The sequence below is a fragment of the Psittacula echo genome (genome assembly GCF_963264785.1).
Source record: "Psittacula echo genome assembly, chromosome: 2".
In the NCBI taxonomy this organism is placed as follows: Eukaryota; Metazoa; Chordata; class Aves; order Psittaciformes; family Psittacidae; genus Psittacula; species Psittacula echo.
In genome coordinates, this window is record NC_137737.1 from 60569858 (window position 1) to 60597330 (window position 27473).

General features: G+C 65.7%; 4 protein-coding genes across 4 annotated transcripts in view; 2 read left to right on the forward strand and 2 right to left on the reverse strand.

Annotated features, from left to right (window-relative positions):
* The first annotated feature begins 2516 nt into the window (after positions 1–2516).
* Positions 2517–4756, forward strand: RARRES2 (retinoic acid receptor responder 2). The gene is made up of 5 exons (XM_080611076.1): positions 2517–2705; positions 3133–3237; positions 4111–4215; positions 4292–4421; positions 4634–4756. Exons 1-4 carry the CDS (start codon positions 2541–2543, stop codon positions 4403–4405), a joined length of 489 nt encoding a protein of 162 aa, XP_080467202.1. The 5' UTR covers positions 2517–2540; the 3' UTR covers positions 4406–4421; positions 4634–4756.
* A 695-nt stretch (positions 4757–5451) lies between these two features.
* Positions 5452–6276, reverse strand: LRRC61 (leucine rich repeat containing 61; the record flags this gene model as incomplete). The annotated part of the gene is made up of 1 exon (XM_080611825.1): positions 5452–6276. The coding sequence occupies one exon, from the start codon at positions 6274–6276 to the stop codon at positions 5452–5454; it is 825 nt and encodes a 274-aa protein (XP_080467951.1).
* Positions 6277–7976: 1700 nt separating this feature from the next.
* ZNF467 (zinc finger protein 467) lies at positions 7977–9933 on the reverse strand (the record flags this gene model as incomplete). The annotated part of the gene is made up of 3 exons (XM_080609651.1): positions 7977–9472; positions 9647–9745; positions 9861–9933. The coding sequence occupies 3 exons, from the start codon at positions 9931–9933 to the stop codon at positions 7977–7979; spliced, it is 1668 nt and encodes a 555-aa protein (XP_080465777.1).
* A 296-nt stretch (positions 9934–10229) lies between these two features.
* Positions 10230–27473, forward strand: part of LOC308216951 (SCO-spondin-like) — a gene marked incomplete at both ends in the record, with an annotated part of 32001 nt that continues 14757 nt past the window's right edge. The window contains 45 exons of the mRNA XM_080609653.1: positions 10230–10830; positions 11541–11691; positions 11802–12002; positions 12094–12176; positions 12266–12442; positions 12516–12727; positions 12917–13019; positions 13184–13342; positions 13452–13537; positions 13627–13749; positions 13823–13985; positions 14071–14311; positions 14481–14619; positions 14726–14852; positions 14944–15116; positions 15207–15428; positions 15515–15680; positions 16274–16532; positions 17223–17403; positions 17478–17572; positions 17641–17897; positions 17977–18111; positions 18188–18390; positions 18477–18604; positions 18685–18794; positions 18966–19115; positions 19669–19762; positions 19847–20244; positions 21005–21235; positions 21307–21474; positions 21598–21834; positions 21952–22074; positions 22163–22254; positions 22338–22554; positions 23571–23711; positions 23818–24226; positions 24297–24456; positions 24535–24589; positions 24664–24777; positions 24878–25293; positions 25399–25540; positions 25625–25871; positions 25952–26027; positions 26433–26524; positions 27064–27167. Of these exons, the coding sequence (XP_080465779.1) occupies positions 10230–10830; positions 11541–11691; positions 11802–12002; positions 12094–12176; positions 12266–12442; positions 12516–12727; positions 12917–13019; positions 13184–13342; positions 13452–13537; positions 13627–13749; positions 13823–13985; positions 14071–14311; positions 14481–14619; positions 14726–14852; positions 14944–15116; positions 15207–15428; positions 15515–15680; positions 16274–16532; positions 17223–17403; positions 17478–17572; positions 17641–17897; positions 17977–18111; positions 18188–18390; positions 18477–18604; positions 18685–18794; positions 18966–19115; positions 19669–19762; positions 19847–20244; positions 21005–21235; positions 21307–21474; positions 21598–21834; positions 21952–22074; positions 22163–22254; positions 22338–22554; positions 23571–23711; positions 23818–24226; positions 24297–24456; positions 24535–24589; positions 24664–24777; positions 24878–25293; positions 25399–25540; positions 25625–25871; positions 25952–26027; positions 26433–26524; positions 27064–27167 (8161 nt within the window). The remainder of the gene's footprint in view (positions 10831–11540; positions 11692–11801; positions 12003–12093; positions 12177–12265; positions 12443–12515; positions 12728–12916; positions 13020–13183; positions 13343–13451; positions 13538–13626; positions 13750–13822; positions 13986–14070; positions 14312–14480; positions 14620–14725; positions 14853–14943; positions 15117–15206; positions 15429–15514; positions 15681–16273; positions 16533–17222; positions 17404–17477; positions 17573–17640; positions 17898–17976; positions 18112–18187; positions 18391–18476; positions 18605–18684; positions 18795–18965; positions 19116–19668; positions 19763–19846; positions 20245–21004; positions 21236–21306; positions 21475–21597; positions 21835–21951; positions 22075–22162; positions 22255–22337; positions 22555–23570; positions 23712–23817; positions 24227–24296; positions 24457–24534; positions 24590–24663; positions 24778–24877; positions 25294–25398; positions 25541–25624; positions 25872–25951; positions 26028–26432; positions 26525–27063; positions 27168–27473) is intronic.

Sequence of the window (27473 nt, forward strand, 5' to 3'; positions counted from 1 at the left end):
CTGCCGGAAAAGGTTGGACACACTATACAAGGATAAAAGGACCAGTGGAACTTCCATCTGAAGACTGGCAGTGGCATGTACAATCAACTGAGAACCTCCTCTATATTAAGATAAAGAGACAATAAGCATACACTCCTGCTTCCAAACATTTGTAAGAACCTTTATAAGATTATCTTGTATTTGCTGTGCTGAAAACATAGGTTTTGGGGATAAAAGAGAAAGGGAGGAGGCTGATAAGCAGAAAAAGAAAAAATGTGGAAGCTCATCGTGATAATGACCTTTTATCTATTAGGAGTTCAAGGAAAACGTTTGGAACAAGAAGCCTATGTTGAGCAAATGAGAGGATTGCTGGGATACCCAGCCAGATTGCAGATAAATATTACTAAGGCACAGGATCCACAAACTATCCAATTTGATGCCTGTCAAGTGCTCAAGTGTGGAGATCTAAAAGAGCAAAGGAAGTTAAGCAGTCACGATAAATACTTATGCCCAGAGTATTATCTCCAGCCATACTGGGGACCGCCTTGTCCCGGGTGGAGTGATGTTTGGTTTACCACTGCCTTTAATGGCTGGGTCTCACCCAACGCTCGGGGAAAGTCTCTAAAAAGTAAAATTGCAATGTTTAAAGGTTACGTCAACCCTGACTGTAAGGATTTAGAATGCAATCCCATAATACTTACCATTACAAATGCTGATGGGGAAGTAAGCCAAACTTACGGCCTAGGAGCAGATGTGCCAGGAAAAGATCCACTTGCTAGACTTAGAATTGTAGTTTGGGAACCAAAGAGAAATGAACATACCCAAACTGTAGACACTACCCTTCCTCCATCAGTAGAAGGGACTCCACCAAATAATCCTAAGGTAGAAAAGGGGAAAGATTTGAAGCGGACATCTGAAACAGAAACAGGATATGGAGATACAAATACCAGGGTAGAATTGGTCAAATACAGAGTGAAAAGTTTAAATAGAAGCAATTGCGATGCATGTGCTTCGGGGCGACCTACAGCACAGGTCGTCCCTTTTCCTTTAGGGTGGAGTAAAGATGCACAAGGAATGAAGTGTATGATCGCATTGTACCAGGAAAGGACTGCGTGGGGAAACGAAGCCTGTAAGTCCCTTTCACTGCTCTTCCCTGCGCTACGGAAGAAGGATATCAAGGTACCCCCCACCTTCTCCTCGGCAGCTGGTAACCATACAGCTTGTCTCTCACGGAAGGGTGCGAGTGCTACCAAAGATCTTGGACAACTGGAGACGTGCACGGAATTGCTAAATGTGGCTGAGGAGGAAACGGGTAATTACTCAGCTCTGAATATCCCCAGAGCCGACCTGTGGTGGTATTGTGGAGGGAGAGTCTTGAGACCTACGCTTCCTCCAAATTGGAAAGGCACGTGTGCGATTGTCCAGTTGGCCATTCCGTTTACCTTGGCATTTGAAAAGGGAACAGCACCTTAGAATTTATGCAAAAAGCAAATATTCAAACGAAAAGGGGGAATTGTGAAAAGTATTGCTACTGGTTTTGCAGTTGGCCATTAACTGAACGTAACTGTCAGAACACAATGGCAAGGCAGGAAGCTCTGTCAAGATCTGGGTTAGTGGTTACAGCTCATAACAAGCTCAGCAATGTGCAGAAACCATAACATAACAGGGGGTTAGCAAATAAGGGGAGTGGGCTTTCAGACAAGAGTAGTGGGAAATGCAGATGGAGCAGGACTTCACATGGGATGTTGGATAGGCTGTGCACCTTGGAGTACCGAACCAGTGGGAAACAAGGGAGGGACTTTGTGGTCGGGGGTAGGGGATAAAGGGAAGAACTTTGTAGTCATTGGGTGTGTTTACTCACTAGGACATCCGTTTTCGCAAAAACAGTCAATAAATCACTGCTTCACTGCTGTGGCTGACCTGAGTGCTCACAAGAAAAGTGTTTAAGGTTCTAACACTCCAGGATGGAGACCTCGGCCCCACCGTGGTGCCCCAGCTGGAAGCAGGGGGTTGGTCTCAGCCAGCCTGACCCCCGCACACCCCTTGAGGCTGATGTACTGGGCCCCCCTTCTGCCTCCAGGCCTGTTGTGTGGCCCTGGAGGTCCCCCATGGAGAAGGGGGTGGCCCATGGTCAGCACCCCGAGGCTCCATTCTGACATCCCAAATCACCCTGTCCCACAGTGGGGAAGAGCCTTTGGGGGGTCCCTTCCTGCCACAGCCACGTTCAGCTGCCAGGCCTGAGCAGCTTTCCTGCCCCGAGCTGGAGATCTGCTTCCCTGCTCCGGCTCCTTGGCAGCGCTTCCCACGGAACATGAGGCTAGGGTGACCTGGTGTCCCCCCGGTGTGCGGCAGTAGCCGTGGCCAACCCCTCCTACCGTGGCCGTGCCAGAGGGGCCGTGCCGAGGGTGGGTTTGGGGGGGGGGGGCACACGCTGCGCAAGCGGGGCCGGCCCTGGGGCGGAAAAGAGGGCAGATCCCAGGAAATCGGTTAATGAAAGACCAACACCGGCAGCGGGTCAATCGCCGCGGTTCCCCGGGGTCAGGCAGGCCCCTGCCGCAGGGATGAGGCTCCTGTTAGCCCTCTGCCTGGGCCTGGTGGCCCTGGCTGCCGCCAGCCAGTCCCCGCTGCAGCGGCGGGTGGTGAAGGAGGTGCTGGACTCTTTCCACGGGCGCGTCAGCGTGCATTTCCTCTTCAAGGAGCAGGCGGTGGAAGGAGCCGTCGAGCGGGTGAGCGCTGGGGCTGCGGAGGCAGCCGAGCCTCCGGCCCCGTGTCACCAGGGATGGTGGGGAGGGGGTCGGGGTGACGGAGTGTCCTGGAGGAGGGCCAGGGAGCAGCCCCAAGGCACGGATGGTCATGGGGGTCAGAGCTCAGCTACTCATTAACCACTGGTGCCTGGCTGCACGAGGAGCAGCGGCAGGGGTGCTTGAGCCTTGACTGTTAATCAGGAAGGGCTCTGGGCTCTGGGACCCCAAGTTTGGGCCATCTCATGGGCTCCCAGCAAGCTGGATGTCCCCTTGCGGTTGGGGTCCCCCCGATGTGCCAAGCAGCCCCTGGCACAGGGTTGGCATGGCACTGAGGGTATGGCACTGACAGCCCCATGTCAGCCACCCCGTCCCCCTGCTGTGGCTGACCTGCCAACCCATATCCCTGCAGGAAGACTCCTCGGGAACCTTTGTCCAGCTGAGGGTCAACCTGGCGCAGACGGCCTGCAGGAAGCGGGCACCACGCCGGCAGAACTGCAGAGTCCTGGAGAACGGGGTGAGTTGAAGCTGGCAGCAGGCACATCCCATAGGGACACAGCACCTCCATCTGCCCCTGCCCCCCAGGGAGGGCTGGGGGGCACAGCGGCTCCAGCCATGGCACGGCGAGTGGCACCCAGGCTGGCCAGATCCCAGGCACAGCTACAGGCTGGGGGGGACTGGACTGAGAGCAGCCCTGCAGAGAAGGACTTGGGGGTGTTGGTCGATGAGAAAATGAACATGAGCCGGCTTCAGTGTGCGCTCGCAGCCCAGAAAGCCAACTGTATCCTGGGCTGCATCAAAAGGAGCGTGACCAGCAGGTCGAAGGAGGTGATCCTGCCCCTCTACTCTGCTCTCGTGAGACCTCCCTTGGAGTATTGTGTGCAGTTCTGGTGTCCTCAACATAAAAAGGACATGGAACTGTTGGAACAAGTCCAGAGGAGGGCCACGAGGATGATCAGGGGACTGGAGCACCTCCCGTATGAAGACAGGCTGAGAAAGTTGGGGCTGTTCAGCCTGGAGAAGAGAAGGCTGCGTGGAGACCTCATAGCAGCCTTCCAGTATCTGAAGGGGGCCTACAAGGATGCCGGAGGTGGACTCTTCATTAGGGACTGTAGTGACAGGACAAGGGGTAATGGGTTCAAACTTAAACAGGGGAAGTTCAGGTTAGATATAAGGAAGAAGTTCTTTACTGTGAGGGTGGCGAGGCACTGGAACAGGCTGCCCAAAGACATGGTAAATGCTCCATTCCTGGCAGTGTTCAAGGCCAGGCTGGATGAGGCATTGTGCAACCTGCTCTAGTGGAACTGGATGATCTTAAGGACCTTTCTAACCCAAACCATTCTGAGATGCTATGATGCTATGACATGCACATGCCATGCTCTCCCCGCAGAGGAAGCAAATCTGCCTGGCTTGCTACAAGTTTGACAGCAGCGATGTCTCCAAGGTGCTGGACAAGTACCACAACTGCGGCCCCAGCCATCACATGGCAGTGAAGGTGAGCTGACCCCCAGCACCAGCACCAGCGCCAGGCAGTGCCGCAGCGGGTGCCAGCGCTGTTGTCTGCCCCGCAGGAGATCAAGCACCGGGATGAGGCTGAGTGCCGGGCAGTGGAGGAGGCCGGCAGGGGCGGGGATGCGCTGTACCTGCCCGGGATGTACGCCTTCTCCAAGGGGCTGCCGGCCTAGGCCCCGGCCCCACCAGGTAGGTGCCACCGGCAGCACCCCAGCATCTCCGATGGGATGGGGGGGCTCCTCTGCCAAGATCGGAGCCAGACTGGGACCCCCAACCATGGGGGCATCTCCTGGGGCTGCACCTCCAGGGGGAGCTGGCCCTGGGGACATGAGGTGGGTGACAGGGTGATGGGGGGTGAGGGGTCCCACTTGCAACCAGCCCCCCCCCATGTCCCCCTCCAGGCTGCCGCCACCCTGAGGACATGGATGCCGCTCTGGGGTTCCCCCGCTTGCTGCCCCCCAGCACCACGTGACCGCAGGACACCCCTTGCCCACCACATCTCAGCAGTAAACCCAGCTCTGGCTCCTGGTGTTGCTCCTGTTATTCCCATCAGGGGACTGGGGGGGCTCTGCTGGGGGGGCTCCAGGTGCATCACCCCCCACCCACTGTCCCCAGTGGGGAGGAGGGATGAGGAGCAAGTTCCCCCTGCCTGCTCGGTGCCCAGGAAGACACAGCACACAGGGACCTGGGAGGACACATGTGAGGACAGCACGGCTTTACTGCGTGGCCCCATGAAGGCCCCCAGGCCTCGTGATGTTTATGTGACATCCCCATGGCCTTGTGATGTCCCCCAGTCCCACAATGTCCTCTGGTCCCCATGACCTCCCCACGATGTGCCATAGACACCACAACATCCCCCAGTCCCCACAATGTCCCCATGACATCCCCTGGTCCCCACGATGCTCCCACAATGTCCCTATGACATTCCCTGGTCCCCACACTGTCCTCGTAACATTCCCAGACCATCTTCTGGTCCCTGCGTGTCACCTCCCAGCCCCGCAGCCTCTCCTCCAGGCTGGATAGCTCAAGGCTGGCCCCAGATCTTCAAGGACATCGCTGCTCCCCTCACTGCTCCACCAGGCACAGGGAGCCCTGGTCAGTCCCCAGCCCAGAGCCCCAGTGATGGAGTAAAGCCAAGCGGCCCATGGCTGCCTCTGGTGCTGCTCCAGCTGCCCATTCCCTGCAGCTCCTCTGTCAATGGGACCGGGCTCAGCAGGGCTCAGAAGACAAAGGAGTTGGGGTCATGGCGGGAGCTGAGCGCCCGCTCCGCCTGGGCGATGGTGTCGTCGGCGCGGCGGCCCAGCTCCCGGCACTCCTGCAGCACCTCCCCAAACTGCCTGTACGCCTCCTCCATGATGGAGCTGCGCCGCGGTGGCCGCGGCTCCCAGAAACCAGCCTCTACCCAGGGCTGAGCTGTGCCGGGCAGGTCAGCACCGGCACCGCCACCGGCACCACCACCAGCACTGTGTCCCAGCGAGCTGTCGAGATCCCGGCAGAGCTGGTAGAGCTCACTGCCACGGCCGGCCACCCGCTCGCCGTCGATGGCCTTGAGGCCGGGCAGCATGTCGGCCAGCGCGTCGCGGTAGGCAGCCCCGGCACAGAGCGGGTTGTCGAGGCGGGCGAGGGGGTCGCGCAGGCGCAGGCTCTCGAGGCGCCGCAGCCCTGCCAAGCACCGCAGCGCCCGCAGGCTGCTCACCAGGTTGCCGGCCAGGTTGAGGCTCTGCAGGCTGCGGCAGGAGGCGAGCGGCTCCAGGCTGGACACGCGGTTGCGGGACAGGTTGAGGACGGCGAGGGAGCGGAGGGCGGCCAGCGGCCCCAGCTGCGTGATGGCGTTGCCGGACAGGTCCAGCCACTCCAGGTTGGTGCAGTCGCCCAGGCAGCCCAAGTGCGCGATGCCGCAGCCCCGCAGCCGCAGCAGCAGGATGGACTCTAGGGCAAACTCACCAGTGGCAGCCTTCAGCAGCTGTGGGGTGATCCGCACCCCTTCCTCCTCCTCCTCTTCCTCCTCCTCCTCCTTGGCTGCCGCCTCGCTGTGACCCTCCATCCCAGCTGGGGACCCTGGACCTGTCAGCTTGGTGAGGGGGAAAAGGAGCGGATGGGTTATGGGGAAGGCAGCCCTGCACACCCCGAGACCTCCAGCTGTGAGGCTGGAACCTAGGGGTAAAAATGGGGTGGGGGGCTGGCACCCACTGGGTTGCTCTGATGTGCATGGACACATGTGGAGCACCTGTGGGTACAAGTGGGGCACGCTATGGGGTATCCCATGTGTGCAGGGAGATGGGGACCCATGGGGTGCCCTGGAGGGTATGGCGACGTGGGGCACACGATGGGGTATCCGAGGGGTGCAAGAACATGGGGACACGTGGGATGCCCTGAGGGGTATGGGGACATGTGCGGTACATGATGGAGTATACCGGGGTGCAAGGGCAGAGGGGCGTATGGGGTTCCCTTAGTGCATGAGGCCACATATGGGGGGGCACCACGGGGTACCCTGGGACGTGGGGCAAATCGCAAGGTGCCCTGGTGGCATGCCCTGGGAAAACCGTGGGGTGCTGGGACACACGTGGGGCATCCTGGGGGTGCAGGGACAAGTGTGGGGCACACCGTGGGATGGGTATTTTGGAGGTGCAGGGACACGCATGGGGTCCAGAGCCCATGTGCGGTGAGGGGCCCGCGTACACGCGTGGGGCAGATCCATGGCGGCCTCGGGGGATGCAGGACACGCGTGGGGGGCCCCCAGACCCAAACCCCCCCCACCCCGGGTGTCCCCCGCTCCCCTCCGGCCCCGTCCTCCCGGCGCCCCCGCTTCCCCCCCCCCCAGCTCACCGCACGGCGGCTCCCGGCAGCCCCCGCGGCCCCGCCCCCCGTTGCCATGGAGACGAGCGGCTGCACCGCCCCTCCGGTGGCCGCGTCCGACCTCCCCCCCCCCAAACCGGGGCCCTGAGCACAGGGACGGGACGGGACAGGACAGGACGGGACCCACCCGCGGCTCCCGCTGGCCCCAGCGCCCCCCGCCCCGATAGCGACCCCGGGACGTTCGAGCAGATCCGGTTTATTGGCGGGTTCGGATGTTCCCCCCCCCCGCCCGCCGATTCAGAGCCACGGCGCCCCCGGCAGCTCCTGCACCGCGGTCGGGGCCATGCACTCCGCTGCTGGTGGCAACAGGGAACAGCACCGGAGCCAACCGGCACCGGAGGATGCGGCCTGGCTGGGGGCTGTGGGCAGGAGCTGGCAGTGAGCCCCACTGGAGGGGGGCACCGGCCTGGGGACGGTACCGAGGATGCATCGCTGGGAGCCGCCTGGATCCCCGGAATGTCCCAGCATGTTCCACTGCTTGGCCTTCAGAATTCCCCAACACACCTCAGTTCTTGACCCTTGCACATCCCAGTGCTCAGTCCCCAGGGACCCCACACGTCCTGGCACGTCCCAGCATATCCTGGTGCCCAGGGACCCCAGCACGTTCAGATACTTGGCTCCCAGCACATCCCAGTGCTCAGCCTTTGGGAACCATGGCACATCCCGGCATATCCCAGCATGCCCAGTGCTCAGCCCGCAGAGTCCCTGGCATGTCCTGGCACTTGGCCTTCTGCACATCCGGCACATCCTGGCACGGCACATCCTAGTGCTCGGCTCCCAAGGACCCCAGCACATCTCACCATGTCCCAGCACATAGTCCAGAGAGTCCCCAGCACATCCTGCTGCTCACGCCCCGGCATGCCCATCCCAGCACTGGTCCTCCAGTGCTCATGGGCAGATCGCGGCGGGTGCCGGCGTAGCGGGTGCCGTCCAGCCCTGCTGTGGCACGCTGTCGGCAGCGGTGGTGCTGGCAGTGGTGTGAGTGCGCTCGTGGCGCAGGAGGTGCGTCTTGCGGCTGAAGCTCTTGCCGCAGTGGGTGCAGATGTAGGGCCGGTGCCCGGTGTGCACTGCCTGGTGCCGCACCAGGTTGGTCTTGGAGCTGAAGCGCTTGCCGCACTGTGCACAGGCGTGGGGCCGGGTGCCAGTGTGCACCGCCTGGTGCCGTGCCAAGTGTGATTTGCGCCCGAAGCCGCGGCCGCACAGCTCGCAGGCGAAGGGCCGGGCGCCGGCATGCGCCTTGGCGTGTGCCACGAGGTTGGTCCGGGAGCCGAAGCGGCGGCCGCACTGCGGGCAGGGGAAGGGCCGCTCACCCGTGTGCACCCGCAGGTGCCGCAGGAGGTGCTGGCGCAGGGCGAAGGCACGGGCGCACTGTGGGCAGGTGAAGGGCCGCTCGCCGGCGTGCGCCAGCTGGTGTGTGGCCAGGTTGGGCTTGTGGCTGAACGTCTTCTCGCAGTGCGGGCAGGCGAAGGGCTTCAGCCCCATGTGCCCCCGCAGGTGCGCCGTCAGGTGCCTCTTGTCGCCAAAGCCGCGGCCGCACTCGGCACAGGCAAAGGGCCGGCCCTCGCGGTGCAGCCGGCGGTGCGATGCTAGGTTCTTCTTCCAGCTGAAGCTCTTCCCGCACTCGGGGCAGGGGAAGGGCTTCTGCTCAGCCGGGACCCCCTCGCCATCCGCTGTCTCCGCCGGCTCGTCATGCAGGCGCTGGTGCCGCAGGAGGTGCTGCTTGTGAGCAAAGCAGCGGCCGCAGCGGGCACAGGGGAAGGGCCGCTCGCCCGTGTGTGTGCGGTGGTGCCGCACCAGGTGGGTCTTCTTGCGGAAGCGACGGCCACATTCGGGGCAGGGGAAGGGCCGCTCACCCGTGTGCGTCTTCTGGTGCGAGCGCAGGTGGATCTTCTGCCGGAACCGGCGGCCGCACTGCCCGCAGGGGTAGGGCCGCTCGCCCGTGTGCACCTGCAGGTGCCGCGTCAGGTGAGCCTTCTTCCCGAAGCCTTTCCCGCACTGCGCACAGGCAAAGGGCCGCTCTGGGGCTGGCATCCTGCAGCACCTGCAGGGCTGGGGCTCGCCATTGTTGCCGTCGCCATCACCCGCTGGCAGCCCTGGGCTGAGCCGCGCCTGGGAGCAGCGCTCACAGCCGCCAGCACCGGCCGGGCTCTGTCCCAGCAGCGGCCACGGCGGCAGGGTGAATGCGGGCAGTGTGCCGTAGCCCAGCTCCTCCGGGAGCAGTGGCTCTGGTTTGCAGGCGCAGGCGCCGGCGCAGTCCGGTGTACCAGTGGTGTGGGTGAAGGTGCCATCGGGGGCCTGCCCTGCCAGCAGGGCCTCGGTGCCGGGGCCAGCCGGCCACTCTTCATCCTCCTCCTCCACCTTCACCTTCCTCACCAGCCAGTCCTCTGCAGGGCACACACAGCCAGGTGGTGGGACACAGTGCTAAGGATGGGCAGCTCCAGCACACATGGACCAAGCCAGCATCCCCGTGCTGCCACAGTGTGCCCAGCAGTGCCGGGGCTGTGCAAGGCCACCCAGTGGGTTTGGCGTGTGCCGGTGCCGCCAGCCTGTGTCCTCACCTGAGCAGCTGAGCTCCAGGCCCCCCAGCTCCCCGGGAGCCCCCAGCTCTGCGCTGTCACCCCCAGCCATCTCCTCGGCCTTGGGGACCACCAGCTGCGCTGTGGAGACAATGGGCGCGAAGCCACAGGGTCCCCCACCGGTTCCGTGATGGCCCCTTGGGGACCCTGGAGCCCCCTGGGGTGAGGCGATGGGCAGGGAATGGGCAGGACCCACCTGAGCCGGCACAAGCCGGCACCTCCATCTCCTCCGCCTGCTCCAGCACTGGCTCTGGCTCGGGCTTAGCCATGGAGGACCCTGTGGGATGGGTTGGGCTGAGCGCCCCCCCCCAGAGCTTCCCCCAAAACGGCAGCGGGGGACAGGCACCCGCTGCCTCCATCCCACCCACGGGGTCTCAGCGGGTGTCAGTGATGGGGAGGGGGGCAGGGGGTCCCCCCAGCCCTGACCCCCCCGCAGAGGGGTGGCAGCCGGGGACACATCCCGGGGTGTCACCCACCACTGGGACGTCCCCACCCCAGCCCCGTGCTCAGCTCACAGCCCCCCCATCCCATTCCCCCTGTGTCCTCCTGTGCCCAAGCCCCCTCTATGCCCCCCACACACCCCCAAACCCTTCTTGTCCCCCCTCTGTCTCACCACACCCCGCGCCCGGCGCTTCCCTACCCCCCCCCCGCCATCCTGTCCCGCCCCCCCGGTTCTCCCGCTCCCTTCCTGCCCCCCGCCCCTCCTCATCCTCCTCACCTTCCTCCTCCCTCCGCCCTTCCTGACCCCCTCACCCATTGCCCCCTTCTTGCCCCCCCCGCCCCCCCTGGCCGGCTCCGGGGGTCGCGCGTGCCTCCACCGCCGGCCCCGGTCCAGATCCCGATCCCAGTCCCGACCCCCGTCCCGGTGCCAGCTCTCCCAACGCACGCCCGTCCCCGCAGCCTCGGGGCAGGGGCCGCTTCTCCCACCGCTCCTACCTGCCCCGCCGCCACTGCCGTCGTGGGGCTCCGCCTCACCCGCGGTGGCCGCCGGTCCCCCCGCCCCTGCCGGGTCCGCCCCCCCCATCCCGGGCACCGGGAGAACCGCTCCCGCCCCCCCCGCGCTGCACCCTCCGTGTCCCGTACTCCCCTCCCGTTATCCCATACAGTGTCCCCCCCCGGGCCGTCCTGGACCGAGAACCGGGTCCTGTCCCCCCGCCACCAGAGAGGCAAGGGTTGAGGGTGTGTGGGGGGGACGACATGGGAGGATGTGGGGGGACCCTGACATGGGGCTGGAGGTGGTGTGGGGACACGGGGACAGACTTGGGGGGACTCACTCATGGGGCTGGTGGCAGTGGGGACACACGGGGGACACAGCCGTGGGGCTGGGTGTGATGTGGGATCATAGGAAGACAACGGGGACCCGGCTGTGGGGCTGGGAGTGGGTGGGGGCAAAGCCCTGTGGGACAGCCAAGGGGCAGCAGGAGCCAGGAGCTGTGCCCCTGTCCCTGTGGGGCAGGTTTGGGGGTCCACGACCCAGGGCACCCCCAGGCATTGCTGGGGTAGAGGGCTAGGTTATGGGTACTACGGCACATCTATGCTGCTAATTCTTAATCCCATATGTGCCGGATCCAGGATGTGGCCCCACTGGGCAGAGCCGCTCGAGGGGGCTCCAGATCCACTGTCCCAGCACAATCCTGGGGCCTTCACCCCGGAGACGGGGCGATGGGGGTTCCCATGGCCTCACCCCCCACCCCACCCGGCAGCTGGGCCCAATCGCCAGCCCCACAGCTGGCCCCATCAGGTGGCCCCACACAATAAAATGGGGCAGCAGTGCTGGGGCTGGGGGAGTGGCAGTGCCAGATCCAGCTGGGACGGAGCGTGGATCCCCCAGGTAAGAGGGGCCGTTTTGGGGAGTCCCCGTCTTGGGGGTCTGCAGGTGAGATCCATGGGGGTCCTGCAGTCATGACACAGATCCCCCTTTGCCAAGGTTGCCGTGGTGGCATGACCATGGCGCACCGATCCTGGATGCCCGGTGAGGTCCTGGCCTCCCTGCTGCTGTGTGTGGCTGCAGTGGAAGCAGCCACTGGGTGAGTCCTCAGTGCCACAGCCCCATACCAGCAACCAGGATGAAGCGTGGTGTGGGTACACCATCCCCAGCTCGGTTTGGGGGTACGATGGGTGCCGCGGTGCCACACAGGCGATGGTGTGAGCGGACGGTGCAGGATACGGCGGAGGAGGAGGTGACGCCGCGGCGCGAGGACATAGTGCCCTGCACCAGCCTCTACCACTACAGCCTGGCGGGATGGCGTATCGACCGGGACCGAATGCGCCGGGTTTATGGTGGGGACCACGGTGAGCCCCAGCCTGACTCTGGCACCCCCCTCTGCTACATCTACCGGTGAGTGCTGGTGCGGACGTGTGGTGCCCGGCACAGGGGGGACACCAGGGCACCCATCCCCGTGCTGTGCATCCCGTGCCTGATGCTGCAGGCCCCCGGAGACGCGGCCAGTGGTGTGGAACCGCACGGTGCTTGCCTGCTGCCAGGGCTGGAGCGGGCCGCACTGCACCGAAGGTAGGGATGGGTGTTAAGGTGCAGTGGCACCACCGTGCCATTGTCCCCAGTGATCACCTGCGGAGACAAGGTGCTTCCCTGTGCCGCAGGCGAAGGCTTGCTGGGGCACTGCTATGGCACATGGCAGTGCCAGGACACCGCTGGCAGCCGCAACCTCTCTGCTATGAGCCTGTCCGAGTGCTGCCGGCACCCCTGGGGGCACAGCTGGAGGAACGGCTCCAATTCCAGTGCACCGTGCCTCTCCTGCACCCACCTGCCCCTTGCCGGTGGGTCTGGGGGTCCCGGGGGCTGGTGGGTCCCATGGGGTGTTTGCAGAGTGGCCTCACCTCCCTGCTGCAGGAGAGGTGTCCCCATGGCCATCACCTGCTGTGTCTCTGCATGGAGCGGCCGCCCATCACCGTGGCCTCTGGGCTGGCTGCATGACCTGGGCAGGGTCCCGCTACCGCACCTTTGACGGGACACACTTCCACTTCTCCAGCGAGTGCACCTACACCCTGGCCGCTGCTGCTGACGGCACATGGGCCATCGCCATCGCTGCCGGCAATGCCCGGGTACTGGCTGTGGGGTGGAGTGGGGTGGGGTGGGAAAGGAGTCCCTGCCTCATCACTAACAGCCTCTCTGGGGGCTGTGGGGCCATTGGTCTGCCCCCATGGCATGCTGCGGCCCTGTGGTGTGGCTGTGGTGTCCCTGGCCATCCGCGACTGCCAGCCCTGGCCCTGGCTGATGCCGCGCCACCACAGGGACTGCACATGACCTTCGGGGTGGGCACGGTGGTGGCCCAGGGACGGAGCATCTCTGTGGACGGTGTGGTGGTGCCGGAGGGACAACCATACCTGCACAATGGTGAGGGAAGGGTGGGTGGGCAGCCAATGGTGGCGCTGGGCTGGGGTCTTGGTGGGGCCAAGACCCCCCATGGCACAGGTGATGGTGGTGGCAAAGTTGCAGCTGGGGGGATCCAGCCACTGCCTTGTCCCCATCCCCAATCCCAAATCCCTGTGTTGCCGCAGGGATCAGTGTGACGTGGCCGGGTGACTGGGTGGCTGTGGCGAGTGCACTGGGTGTGCGAGTGACCTCGGACAGGAGCCGGGCAGTCACGGTGACAGTCGACACCGAGCTGTGGGGCGGCACACGGGGGCTCTGTGGCCCCTACAATGATGACCCTGCCGGTGAGTGCATGGGTGGCAATGCCCTTGCAGGAGGAGATGCAGCACCAGGGCCATGTGCTGGGGCCATGTGCCGTGACCCCTGCCTACCGCAGCGTCCTTGTGTCCCCAGATGACTTCCAGCAGCCTGGAGGGGACGTGGCCACCTTTGCCGCCAGCTTTGGCAACTCCTGGAAGATCCCAGACACCAGCCCACAGGTACCGGGGCAGAGCCGGGTCTGGGGTGTGCCAGGACCCCATGTCTGCCTGGGGGGTTACCCCGGCTCTGAGGGTCTCCCTGGGCTCAGCCCCGCTGCAGGGATGCGGTGGAGCTCAGCCCCAGCTGTGCAGCGGGCGATGCGGCACGGCAGGCAGCCGAGGCCACGTGCGGGAAGCTCCTGGCTGAGCCGTTTCGCGAGTGCCATGACAAGGTGAGGGGCAGCGCTGGTGCTGGGGCACTGGGGGTGCCGGTCCCGCCATCCTCACCCGCCATCCCCACACCAGGTTGACCCTGGTGGCTTCCATGCGGCATGCCTGGAGCTGCTGTGCCAGGAGGGCGATGCCAGGCACTTGCCGAGCCCCAGCGTCTGTGACACCTTTGCTGCCTATGCGCGGGAATGTGCCCGGCACCAAAACAGCATTGACTGGCGCCAGCCTGGCTTCTGTGGTAGGGACCTGGGAATGGGCTCTGACACTGAGGTCTGACCCGCCAGGGCTGGTGTCGGTGCTGAGTGCAGTGTGTGTCCCGGCAGAGCGGCACTGCGGCACGGGACAGAGGTTCTCGGACTGTGTCTCCTTATGCCCTGCCAGCTGTGCGGCTGTTGGCAGTGCCGAGGATGGGCCATGCCACCAGGACTGCGCCAGTGGCTGCGAGTGTGCACCAGGGCTCTACCAGGACGGGGCTCTGTGCGTGGACCCAAGTGCCTGCCCCTGCTACCACCACCGCCAACGCTACGCCCCGGGACAGAGCATCCACCAGCGCTGCAACCGGTGGTGAGCAACACCATGGCTGGATCCAGCATCACCGAGCTGGAATGAACCCCATGGATGGACACGATGCTGGTTTTGGGAGGGGGCGGAAGTGCCCATGCACCCATGCCCGGTGCAGTCATGGTGTCCTGTTCCCTCCCGGTGATCCCGGTGTCCCCTCCTGTGCCCTCAGCATATGCCAGGGCGGGCGCTGGCTCTGCAGCCAGGACCGGTGCCCTGGGGAGTGCGCGGTGCTGGGCGGCCACCATTACATCACCTTCGACCGCCAGAGCTTCTCCTTCCTGGGCACCTGTGCCTACACCCTGGTGCAGGTAAGGGCGGCCGCTGCGGTGGCTGTGGTGGTGCTGGGACTGTAGGAACCTGCCCCGGGGTGGGATCTGCCCCGGGGGTCCCCTCAGCAGGGTCTCTGTGCCCCAGGACTTCGTGGAGGGGCAGCTCCTGATCACAGCAGAGCATGAGGCTTGCGATGGCCACCAGCACCTCGGCTGCCGCCGGTCCCTCACCATCAGCGCCCGCCGGCTCTCAGCTCGCCTCCATGGCACAGGTGGCGTGCGGGGACCCTCCTGGTGCTGCGGTGGGTTGGGGGGTGCCAACCCATGGCTGTGCCCTGAGGTGGCTGTGCTCTGCTGGCACAGGTGAGGTGATGGTGGACGGGCAGGAGGTGACGCTGCCCTTTGCCAGTGCTGAGATGAGCGTCCGCCGCGTGTCCTCGGCATTCCTGCTGCTCCAGACCTTCGGGGCCCACGTCCTGTGGGGGGTGGAGGCCCCCGCTGCCTACGTCACCCTCCAGCCTGCCTTTGCCCACAAGGTCAGCCCCAGCCTCTGGTTGTGCCCGGTGGCAGAGCTGGGCTGGGATCTCGCTGTGGGATCCCATCCTGAGCCGGTGCTGCTGCGGTAGGTGCGGGGTCTCTGCGGCACCTACAACTGGAACCAGGGGGATGAGTTCACCACGCCGGCAGGTGATGTGGAGATCAGCATCACCGCCTTCGCCAACAAGTACCGGGTGTCCAGCGAGTGCCCTGCGGTTGGACCCGTCCCACCGGAGCCCTGCGGTGACTTCGCTGGGCGGCAGGAGCTCGCCGAGGATGCCTGCGCCATCCTGCAGGGCCCAGCATTCCAGGTACCACGGGTCCCCATCCCGGCCAAGCGGCAGTGCCCAGTGCCCAGTGCCAACACCATGGCCTGACCGTGCACTGCCACCCCCAGCCGTGTCACCAGGACGTGGACCCGGAGCCGTTCCTGCAGCTCTGCCTGCGGGATGCCTGCACCTGCCAGGACGGGCAGCGCTGCCTGTGCCCGGTGCTGGCTGCCTATGCCCGGGAGTGTGGCCGGGAAGGAGTGGAGCTGGTGTGGAGGAACCAGAGCTTCTGCGGTGGGGATGGGTGGGAATGGGATAGGGTGGCGTGGGGATGGGGGTGGGATGGTGATGGGGTGGGATGAGAATGGGATTGGATGGGGATGTGAATAGGATGGGGATGAGGATGGGAATGGGATGGGGATGAGGATGAGGATGAGATGGTGATGGGGTGGGATGAGAATGGGATGGGATGGGGGTGAAGATGAGGATAGGGTAGGATGCTGTGAGGAGGGGATGGGGCTGGGAATGGCATGGGAGGAGATGAGAAAGTGATGGGATGAGAAGAGGATAGGAATGGAAGGGGGATAGGGTGGAATGAAATGAGAAAGGGATGGGATGGGGATGAGATTGGGGATGGGGATGGGATGGGTGGAGAAAGCAATGGGATGTGAGTGGGATGTGGATAGAGTATGGATGGGACGTGATGGGGATGTGTTGGGGATGGGGTGGGACAGGATGAGGATGGTGGTGGGATGGGGTGGGATGGGAATAGGATGTGGATGCAGCCACCACATGCCAGGGGACAGTGAGGGCTGGTGCCAAGAGTGCATGGAGCGTGGCAGGGCAGAGATGTCCCCGTCAGTGACATCCCCATGTCCCTCCCCCAGATGTGCCATGCGGCGGGGGGCAGCGGTACCTGGACTGTGGCCGTCCCTGCGGCCAGACCTGCGCCGACCTGCGCGGTGACAGCAATGGGGCCAGCTCCTGCCGCGACCTGGATGGACTCTGTGTCCCCGGCTGCCAGTGCCCGGCTGGGCTGGTGCTGGCCGAGGGTGGGATGTGCGTCCCGCCTGGAGCCTGCCCCTGCCAGCACGGCACCACGCTCCTCCCGCCCGGCAGCCACATCCGCCGGAGCTGCAGCACCTGGTGCGTGGCACAGCTGGAGCCCAGGGCATGCCGGGGATGGGTGGATGGGGGATGCTGATCCAGCGCTGCGGGATGAGGCAGTGGCAGGAGGCGTGTGATGAAATCCCCCTATGGCCCGTTTGGGATGGCACCGCGGGATAGGCGGCTTTCATCGCCCGTCCCTGCTGCAGCACACCGGGCCCACCGAGGAAGAGCCTGTCCCTGGCCCCTGGCATGGCTGGAGATGGACCCAGTGCTGGGATGGTGGGGATGGGATGGGGACAGGATGGGGTGGGCATTGGATGGGGATGAGGATGGGATGGGGTAGGAATGGGAATGGGATGGAGAAGGGATGGGATGGGGTAGGAATGGGAATGGGATGGAGAAGGGATGGTGACAGGACAGGATGTGGTGGGGACAGGATGGGACATGATGGAGCTGGATGAGACAGATGGGATAGAATGGGACAGGATGTGGTGGGATAGATAATGTGGGACAGGATGGGACATGTCAAGACTGGTCAGGACACAACAGGATGGAAGGAAACAGGATGGGATGGGATGGGATGGGATGGGATGAGATGAGATAAGATGCAATGTAATGGGATGAGATAGAATGGGGATAGGCAACAGGGAGACCCTGGCATGGGTCTGGGGGCTCTCCAGGCTGGTGGGTGCTGGGTGCTGCCCTCACCATATCCTGTCCCTGCAGTGTCTGTGCTGGCGGGTCGTGGCGCTGCACCGCAGCCACCTGCCCCATGGCAGCCCTGTGCCCTGGGGGGCTGATCCATGCGCCTGGCTCCTGCCTGCGCCGCTGTGACAGCGCCGAGCCCAATGGCACCTGCACCGGCATCACCGATGGCTGCGTCTGCCCCCCCGGCACCGTCTTCCTGGTGGGTGACCCCCTCTCCATGGGGGTGTGCCGGAGAGGATCCACATCCAGCTCACGGGGGCTGTGTGCCGGCAGGATGGGCGCTGTGTGTCTCCGGCGGAGTGCCCGTGCCAGCACGGCGGGCGGCTGTACCAGCCCAATGACACCATCGTCTGGGACTGCAACACATGGTGAGACCCCTCAGCCCCACCGGGGGCACCGGGCGCACGGTGTGAGGGCTGAGCCCTGTCCCCTGCAGCGTGTGCCGGCAGCAGCGCTGGCACTGTGGCCAGGAGGAGTGTGCCGGCACCTGCGTGGCTACGGGGGACCCCCACTACATCACCTTTGACGGCCGAGCCTTCTCCTTCCCCGGCGACTGCGAGTACCTGCTGGCACGTGAGGCTGACGGGCTCTTTGCTGTCACTGCCGAGAACGTGCCCTGCGGCACTGGTGGCGTCACCTGCACCAAATCAGTGGTGGTGGTGATGGGCAACACCGTGGTGCACATGCTGCGGGGTGAGGATGAGGATGGTGGTGCAGGGACAGGGACATGCTGGGGGGTCACTGTCTCTGACAGCCTGGGCTGCCCCAGCAGGGAGGGACGTGACGGTGAACGGGGTCCCAGTGCGACCCCCAAAAGCCTACACCGGCACTGGGCTGACGCTGGAGCGCGCCGGCCTCTTCCTCCTCCTCCTCACCCGCATGGGGCTGGCGGTGCTCTGGGATGGAGGTGAGACCCGCAGGGGAGAGGGTGCTCAGCACCGTGCCGCAGCGGGCTGCCAGTGCTGAGAGCCGCGCCGTGCCAGGCACACGGGTGTATGTCCGGCTGGAGCCACAGCACCGAGGCCGTGTGGCCGGGCTCTGCGGCAACTTCGACGGCGACGCCGAGAACGATCTCTCCAGCCGGCAAGGGGTGCTGGAGCCCAGCGCCGAGCTCTTCGGCAACTCCTGGCGCCTCAGCCTGCTCTGCCCCGAGGTGGACGGTGCCGGCACACGGCACCCCTGCACCGTAAGCGCTGGAATGGGCAGCCAGGGCGGTGGTGGCAGGGGGCTGGGTGAGGGATGGAGGCTGATGGCGGCACTGATTCCCCCCAGGAGAACCCGCACCGGGTGGCGTGGGCCCGCCGGCGCTGCAGCATCCTCCGGCAGCGGCTCTTTGAGCCGTGCCACGACGCGGTGCCGTGCCAGCGCTTCTACGACTGGTGCATCTTTGATGCCTGCGGGTAAGTGGGGTAAGCCGGTAAGCGCTGGGGGGGTTGAGGGTCCCACTGTCCCCATCCCACCAAACCCACTGTGCCAGCAGCTGTGACTCCGGTGGGGACTGTGAGTGCCTGTGCACAGCCATTGCCACATACGCCGAGGAGTGCGGCCGGCGCGGCGTCCATGTGCGATGGAGGAGCCAGGAACTGTGCCGTGAGTCACCAGCCGCTGGACAAGGCTGGGGGGGTCCCATGGCTGAGCCAGACAAGGGGTGGGGATGGGGAGGGGGTCAGGAGCCCCCCATGGGGCTGTGGGGAGGAAAGGGGATGGGTGCCATGGGGCAGGGGGGTCCCGGCCTTATCCAAACCTGACCCCTGTCTGCAGCCCTGCAGTGTGATGGGGGGCTGGAGTACAGCCCCTGCGGACCCCCCTGCCCCCCCACCTGCCGCAACGTTGGCCGCGAGCCCCCCGAGCGCTGCCGGGACCTGTCCTGCCTGGAGGGATGCTTCTGCCCCCCAGGGAGGGTCCTGCACGGTGAGGCTGGGCGCTGGTGGGACTGGTGTGGGGATGGTATGGAGCTGCATGGTGTGATGTGGGGCCAGCATGGAGCTGGTGTGGGGCTGGCACGTGGTATCATGGGGCTGTTACTGGGTCATTGTGAGTCTGCATGGCCTGGTGTGGGGCTGGCACGGGTCAGAGTGGGGTGGTGTGGGGCTGCCATGGGGTGTCATGGACAGTGTGTGGTGGCATGGAGCTGGTGTGGGGCTGCATGGGGTGTTGTGGGGCTGATGCGGAGCTGGTGTGGGCTGGTAAGGGGGTCACGGGTATGATATGGGACTAGCGTGGAGATGTGTTGGACCATCATGGGGTTGCATGGGGCTGATGTGGGGCCTGCCATGCTGTCCTTGCACCCAAATTCCCCCCTTCTGGCCATGGTGCTCACCGCTCTGACCCCTTCTCGGCCCGTGGCTCCACTCCATGTTGGAGGGTCTAACCCGGCCTTGTGCACCAGATGTGGCGCTGTCAGCTGGGCCATGTGCCGGGGCATGTGCGGCCCAATGCCTCCTTTCCCCCTCCCCACTGGCAGACGGTGCCTGCATCGAGCCCGACGAGTGCCCGTGCTTCTGGGACGGCTTCTCCTTCCCGGCCGGTGCCACGGTGCAACAGGGCTGCAAGAACTGGTGAGTCCGTGCCTGGCTCAGGCCTGGCGCAGCCATGGGGACCCCGGGGAGCACCCTGGGGCTGAGCCGCCGCCATCCCCGCAGCACGTGCGCGGCGGCTCGGTGGCACTGCCCATCCTCACCGGAGCTGTGCCCGCCCGCGCCGTGCGCCGCGTGGGAGTTCTCGTGCCGCGCCGACGGGCGCTGCGTGCCGGGCTCCTGGGTGTGCGACAACGAGGAGGACTGCGGGGACGGCTCGGACGAGGTGTGCGCCCCGCGCTGCGCCCCGCACCAGCACCGCTGCACCGGAGGGCAGTGCCTGGCCTGGGGCGCCCGCTGCGACGGCGTCCGCCACTGCAGCGACGGCTCCGACGAGAGCGGCTGCCCCACGGCCTCCTGCGCGCCCCCCGAGTTCTCCTGCGCCAGCGGCCGCTGCATCCCCCCCGAGCGTGTCTGCGATGGGGAGCTGGACTGCGGCTTCGCCGACGACTCGGATGAAGCAGGCGAGCGGCCCCATGGCTGCCCCATGGCTGTGCCTGGGGGTCCCGGGCTGGGCGGTGTTGTGGGGTCCTGGGGATCAGAGCAGTGGCGTGCAGGAATGCGCTGACAATGGGCTGTGCCCCACAGCGAGGTGTCCTGAGCCCCAGTTCCTTGAGGATCTGTGCCCCGTGGCAAAAGGGTCTGAATGCCAGAGCGAGGGGTCCTGAACCCTCTGACCCTGGAGGTCTGAGCCCAAAAACGAGGGATTCTGAGCTCCCCATCCATGGGGGTCTGTGCCCATAGTGAGGGATCCTGAGCCCTCTGACCCTGAGGTTCTGTGCCCCATGGGCAGCGGTCTTAGCCTCATGGTGGGGAGGCCTGAGCCCCCCATCCCTGAGTGACTATGCACCATGGTGAGGGGTCCTGAACCATGTGTTCCTGGGGCTCTGTGCCCCATGGGGAGAGAGTCTGAGCTTCTCATCCCTGGGGGTCTGTGCCCCATGAGCAAAGGGGTCTGAATGTCATAGTGAGGAGTCCTGACCCCCATGACCCTGGGGGTCTGAGCCCCACAGTGAGGGATCCTGAGCTCCCCATCCCTGGGGGTCCGTGCCACATAGTGAGGGGGTCTGAGCACCCTATCCTGGAAGTTGAGTCTCATGGCAAAGGGGTCCCTGAGCCCCCATTCCTGGCTGACTATTTTGCATGGTGAGGGGTCCTGAGCCCCCGGCCCCTGGGGGTCTGAGCCCCATGGTGTGGGGTCCCTGACAGCTGCCATCACTGCAGGCTGCAGCCCGAGCTGCGGTGCGGGTGAGTTCCGCTGCGCATTGGGCCGGTGTGTGCCGTACCCGCACCGCTGCGATGGCCACGATGACTGCGGCGACTTCAGCGACGAGCGCGGCTGCGTCTGCCCCCCTGGGCACCTCCAGTGCCCCGACGGGCAGTGCCTGCCCCCAACCACTGTCTGTGACGGCCACCGGGACTGTGCCAACGGCACCGATGAGGAGTTCTGCCCAGGTGAGGCTTAGCCCCACACTGAGACCCCCAACCACAGCGGCATCACCCCATGGGAACGTGTTTCCCCCTAGACCGGGTGACCTGCGCCCCTGGGCAGCTCCCGTGCCCTGATGGCTCCTGCATCAGTGAGGCTGCGGTTTGTGATGGTGTCAGTGACTGCCGCGATGGCTGGGATGAGAGCCCGGCGGGGTGCGCAGCAGCACTGCCCGCTGCCGTGCCCACCACCAACACCTCTGCAGGTGAGGGGCAATGATGCTGTGGGGCAGCCGAACCCCCACACTGCACCCTGTGGCCCCTGCACTGGGATGGCGCATGGTGGGGACCACGGGCACGGGCACCCCATGGTAACCCACTGCCCGCAGCACCGGCATGCGGCCCCTCGGCCTTCACGTGCGGCAGCGGAGAGTGTGCGCCGCGGGGCTGGCTCTGCGATGGCGAGGCCGACTGCCGCGATGGCAGTGATGAGCTGGGCTGTGCTGGCGGCTGCGAGCCCGGACACTTCCCCTGTGCCCACGGCACCGACTGTTTCCCCTATGGACACCTCTGTGATGGTGTCCCGCAGTGCCGCGACCGCTCTGACGAGAGCGAGGACCGCTGCGGTGAGCCAATGCAGCTGGGACCCCCGGTGTCTGCTCCCCAGTGACAGCCGGTGTAGGGGGACACCCCATGGTGGTGGTGTGCATAGTGGGGTCTCAGCTGATGGTGCCTCGGCACAGGCTCCACTGCCATCCCGCCGTGCCCGGGGCACTTTGCCTGCGATGGTGGCCTGTGCCTCAACGTGTCGAGGGTCTGCGATGGGGCCACCGACTGTCCCCAGGGCGAGGACGAGCTGCTCTGTGGTGAGGGCAGGGGGCTGTGGGCTGGGGGTTGTGGATGTGGGTGGACACCCCGCCACGACCACCCCACTATGGACCGTCACCTCCGCAGGGAGCCGCAGCCTCGCCATTGGGAGCAACAGGACAGGGGGTCCCTGTGCCGAATACGCCTGCAGTGGGGGCGAGTGTGTTGCCTTCCAGCAGGTATCTGGGTACAGGGACCCCCAACCCCGCTCTGGTGCCACCATTACCCCCCTCCCTGGCTCAGCGCTGCCCTGGTGTTATAGGTGTGCGATGGCATTCCGGACTGCGGTGCCAGTGGGGAGGATGAACGGGATTGCGGCAAGTGGGGGCCATGGGGGCCATGGGGCACCTGCACCCACTCCTGTGGCCCCGGCCTGCAGCGCCGCACACGGGGCTGCCACCAGCTCCGTCCTGGTGTGCTGCACCGGTGCCGCGGGCAGGCTGCCGAGCAGCAGCAGTGCTTCAGCATCGCCTGCCCCGGTGAGCCCAGTGCTGTCAGCAATAAGGGGCTGGCACCGGGGTGGGGGGGCTGTGGCAGCAGCAGTCCATGGGGACTCTGGGGTGCCTGTGGGTTTTGGGGGTCCTTGTGGTTGGAGAGCCAAGGGGTTTCCATAGCTGAGGTTGCTCAGCAGTGTATGGGGGTTCCCATGGGGATCCTCATGGCCAAAACTGCCCAGGGGATTTAGGGGTTCCTGGGGAATTTGGTGGTTCCCATGGGGGTTTCAGGATTCCCATGGGGGTTCCCATAGCCGGGGTGCTGGGGAATTGGGAGTTCCCATGGCTGAGGATACTTGGGGGGATTTGGGGGGTTCCCACTACCCCAGGGATCCCCCCTAATGCTCCCCTGCAGCATCCCAATACCCCCCAGATGATCCCAATCCCCTTTGGGACACCCCATTGCCCCCCTTAGGACCCAAATATCTCTTCAGAACCCTCCAAAACTCCCCCAAATCCCCCAGTGTCCTGCCTGTGGGTGCAGAAGCCCCATGGGGGGTCCCACGAGGGGTCCCATGGGGGCTCCCACCCTCCCGCCTCCCTCCCACCACAGTTGACGGTGCCTGGGCTGAGTGGGGTCCCTGGTCCTCGTGCCCTGAGGGCTGTGGGGGGCTGCGGCAGCGGCAGCGGCAATGCCAACCCCCCCGGAACGGCGGCCGCCCCTGCAGTGACCTGCCTGGAGAGACCCCCGGTGCTCTTGAAACGGGTGGGTGCCCGTGGGGTGGGGGGTCCATAGGGATGGAGATGTTCACAGAGTGTGTGGGCTCTGAGGGGTAGGTGGGTGCCAAAGGGACGGGTGGGCCCCATGAGGTCGGCTCCATGGATGAGTGGTCTCCAAGGAGTAGGTGGGCTCCATGGGGTAAGAGGGTCTTGGTGGGATGGGTGGGCTCCATGGATCGGGTGGATTTTATGGGATGGATGGTTGGGCTCTGTTGGTGGGTCCCTGTGTGCTCCATGGGGCAGGTGGATCCCCACGGGTGAGTGGTACCAACGCCCCCCAGCTCCCTGCACCCCGGGGGGCTGCCCCAACACCTCCTCCTGCCCGGAGGGGCTGCGGCCATGGCCCTGCGCTCCCTGCCCCGCATCCTGCGCCGACGTCTCCACCGGTGCCGCGTGCCGGCAGGACCGGCCCTGCAGCCCAGGTGAGGGGCGCGGGTGCCGCGGCGCCCCGAGGTCCCCACACACCGCGGTGGGGCGGGCCAGGGGTCAGTCACCGCGGAGCACCCACCGCGCACCGCCCCGCGGCAGGGTGCTGGTGCGCGGCGGGGCTGGTGCTGGACGAGGGCCGGTGCGTGCAGCCGCGGGAGTGCCCGTGCCACGCCGCGGGGCTGCGGCACCCCCCGGGGCAGCTGGTGAAGATGGACTGCCGGCTCTGCGCCTGCCTGGGCGGGCAGCTGCGGCGCTGCCGGCAGAACCCCGACTGCGCCGGTGAGTCCCGGCAGCGGCGGCACCGCGCCGGTGGGGAGGAGGTGCCGGTGCCCCGCACTGAGCCGGTGCCGTCCACAGTGCACTGCGGCTGGTCGGCCTGGTCGGCGTGGGGCGAGTGCCCCGGGCCCTGCGGCGCGCAGAGCGTGCAGTGGTCGTTCCGCAGCCCCACCAACCCCAGCCAGCGCGGCGGCGGCCGGCACTGCCGCGGCATCTACCGCAAGGCGCGCAGGTGCGGAGGGTGCGCACCGGGGTGGTGACGGACGAGCGGCGGGCTCCCGGTGACCTCCGCGCTCCCGCAGGTGCCAGACGGCGCCGTGCCGGCAGTGCCAGTCCCGGGGCCGCCGGCGCGCACCGGGGGAGCGGTGGCGTGAGGAGCCTTGCCACGTGTGCCAGTGCCTGCCCAGCCTGGCCGTGCGGTGCTCGCCCTACTGCCCGCACCGCGCCGCCGGCTGCCCGCAGGTGAGGGCGTGGGGGGGAACGCGACACCGGTGCCGGTCCTGGCACTGTTGGCGGTGATGGTGACAGTGACCTCCGTAGGGCCGGGTGCTGGTTGATGGCCACGGGGACTCCTGCTGCTACTGTGCCCCCGCGGGTGAGTTGGAACAGCGAATGCCGTGATGGAGGTCCCCATCCTAGAGGGGCCGCCTGACACGATCTCCGCTGCAGGTGACAACGTGACGGCCACTCCCCCGGCACTGCCGACAGCGGAGGCCCCCTCGTCCGCGCCAACAGAGCCCCCCGGCTCCTCCCTGCTCACCTTCCCGCTGCCTCCCCTTGGCGGTGAGCACCACCACCATGAGGCTTGCCAGCGCAGGCAGCTGCAGGCAGCCGGGACAGGGGTCGTGTCCCCAGACCCTGACCTGCTCCCGCATCCCGCCAGATCCCTGTTACCTCCCGCTGGGCACCGCGGCTCTGCCGGACGGCAGCTTTGGTGCCTCATCGGAGCAGGCGGAGAGCCCGGCACACGCTGCCCGGCTGCACGGTGGTGGCCCCGGGGAGTCGCTGCAGGGCTGGGCCCCCCCGGATGATGCCTCCGAGGCGCTGCCCGATGATCTCCCCTTCCTGCAGCTGGACCTGCTGAAGCCCACCAACATCACCGGTGGGTGCCAGCCTGCCCGCCGCGGCTCTGACGGTGCCACTGGTGCCACCATGTGCCGCGCTGTCCCTGCAGGGGTGGTGGTGCAGGGAGCCGGCTCCTCCGACGCCTTCGTCACCGCGTTCCTGCTGCAGTTCAGTGCTGATGGCACCCGCTGGCACCACTACCGCAACCTGACCAATGGCACCACCAATGCCCAGGTGCCACTGGCTGCACATGCAACCATGAGCGCACGTGTGATGGTGCACATGTGTGTGTGTACATGCATGTACACCCCTCTGTGTTTGTCTGTGTGCCCCCACCAGCTCTTTCAGGGCAACCAGGATGCCAGCACGCCAGTGGTGCGGCTGCTAGGCCGCATGGTGCAGGCGCAGCACGTCCGCATCCTGCCCCAGGACTTCCACAACCGCATTGTGCTGCGCGCTGAGCTGCTGGGCTGCCCCACAGGTACCAGGGACAATGGGGGGCAAGGGGGACACCCCCCCCCCCGGTGGGTGCCCTTCAACTGGCCACCTCTGCCCTCTCCTCAAGTGTCTCCAGCCCGGCATGGGGCTGTGATAGTGCCAGTGACACCGGTGATGCTGCCAGTGATACCTATGATGCCGGTGACATCGATGGTGCCAGTGACACGGAGCCAGGGCCCCTGTGCCACGGGGGAGTTCCGGTGTGGGAGCGGGGAATGTGTCCTCGGCGGTCCCCGGGGTCCCCTCTGTGATGGTGTCACCGACTGCCCTGACGGCACTGATGAGGCCGGCTGTGGGCCCCCCAGCACCACCAGGTACCATAGCGGGACTGGGGGCTCCCATGGGAGCTGGGGGTCACAGTGAGTGACCTTTAATCTTGGCTGCACATCCCCAGCCCCGTGGCCCCCATCGCAGCCGGTGTCCTGGTGCTGAGCACGACCACGCAGCCACCGCCAGTGCCCCCAGCCATGGTGAGCCCAGGGGGAATGGGGGGCACAGGGGATGGGGAGCAGCAGGTGACACCTGTCTGTCCCCATGCAGGTGTCCCCTGGGATGGGCACCCAGCTGCCACCCAAAGGTGCTGAGCTCACTCCACCAGGTACCTCCTGTGGGGAAGGGGGTGGCCTGGGGGTCAGATGTGGGGCTGAGGGGCATCTGGGCTGGGGTCTCCCCATCCTTGCATGCAGTTGGTGTGTCGGGGTCATGTCCTGACCCCCCAGCTGTGTCCTACATACCCCAGGGCATCCAGGGGCTGAACCCCTTCCCCAACCCCACATGATGACTGTGGGCCCCCCCGCAACTGGAGCCAGCAGCCCCACGGAGCCGGGGGTCATGGAGCCAGCACTGGGGCCCCCTGACACCCCAACAACCCCCAGCACCCTGGGGATAGGAACCAGCCCCCAAACAGGGCCACCCTCCACTGGATCCCCCCCAGCACTGACAGGGCTCTCCAGCCCTACCCCACAAGGTGAGGGGACCCCGGGGCATGGGGCAGGGCCAGGCACGGCCCGCCCAGATGTGGGGGGCTCCCCCAGAGCAGGATGGGACGTGGGGATCCCTGGGACAAGGAGGACAGCACCCAGCTCACGCCATGGGGCTGGGGACCAAAGGGTTGGGGGTGCTGTGGGCTGGGTGCCATAGATTTTGGGTTGCCATGGGTTTAGGGGTGCTGTGGGATTTAGGGTGCTGTGGTTTTGGGGTGCTGTGGACTGGGTACTATGGGATGGGGGTGCTGTGGGCTCAGAGCTACCATTGGGTTTGGGGTGCTGTGGATTTAGGGGTGCTGTGATTTTTGGGGTGCTGTGGGTTTTCATCTTCTGTGGGTTTGGGGGTGCTGGTGCTGGGGGACATCATGGATGGGGAGCACCAGGATGAGGGTCCAGGTGTGGGGGCACCGTATCTGCAGGAATCCAATGTTGAGGGGGGGCTGGGGACCCCCCCATCATCCCTGCCTCCCCCCCCAGCCACCTGTGCTCCGGCTCCTTGGGGGAACTGGGGTCCCTGCAGCCGCTCCTGTGGGCTGGGGGTCACCCTGCGGCGGGCCCTGCCCGGGGGGGGCTGCGCACGGACCCCCCCCGACACCCGCGTCTGCTTCCTGCGCGCCTGCCCAGGTACCCTTGGCACCTCCAGGCACCCTCATCACCCACAGGGAACCCCAGGGTCACCCCGGGGACCCTTTCCCACCCTAAGGACTGCCCAGAGACCCCCCGGGTACCCCCATCCCTGGGTACACTCTCCCACCCCTGGGACCCCCAAGGGACCCTCTCCCATTCTAGAGACCCCCACGTACCCCCCCAGGTACCCTGCAGGTGCCCCCCGGGATCCCCCAGGGACCGCTGGGTACCACCCCTCACCCCAAGGACCCCTGACACAATGACACCCCCATTTGTTCCAGATGGCTCCAGGGCTCAGGGGGC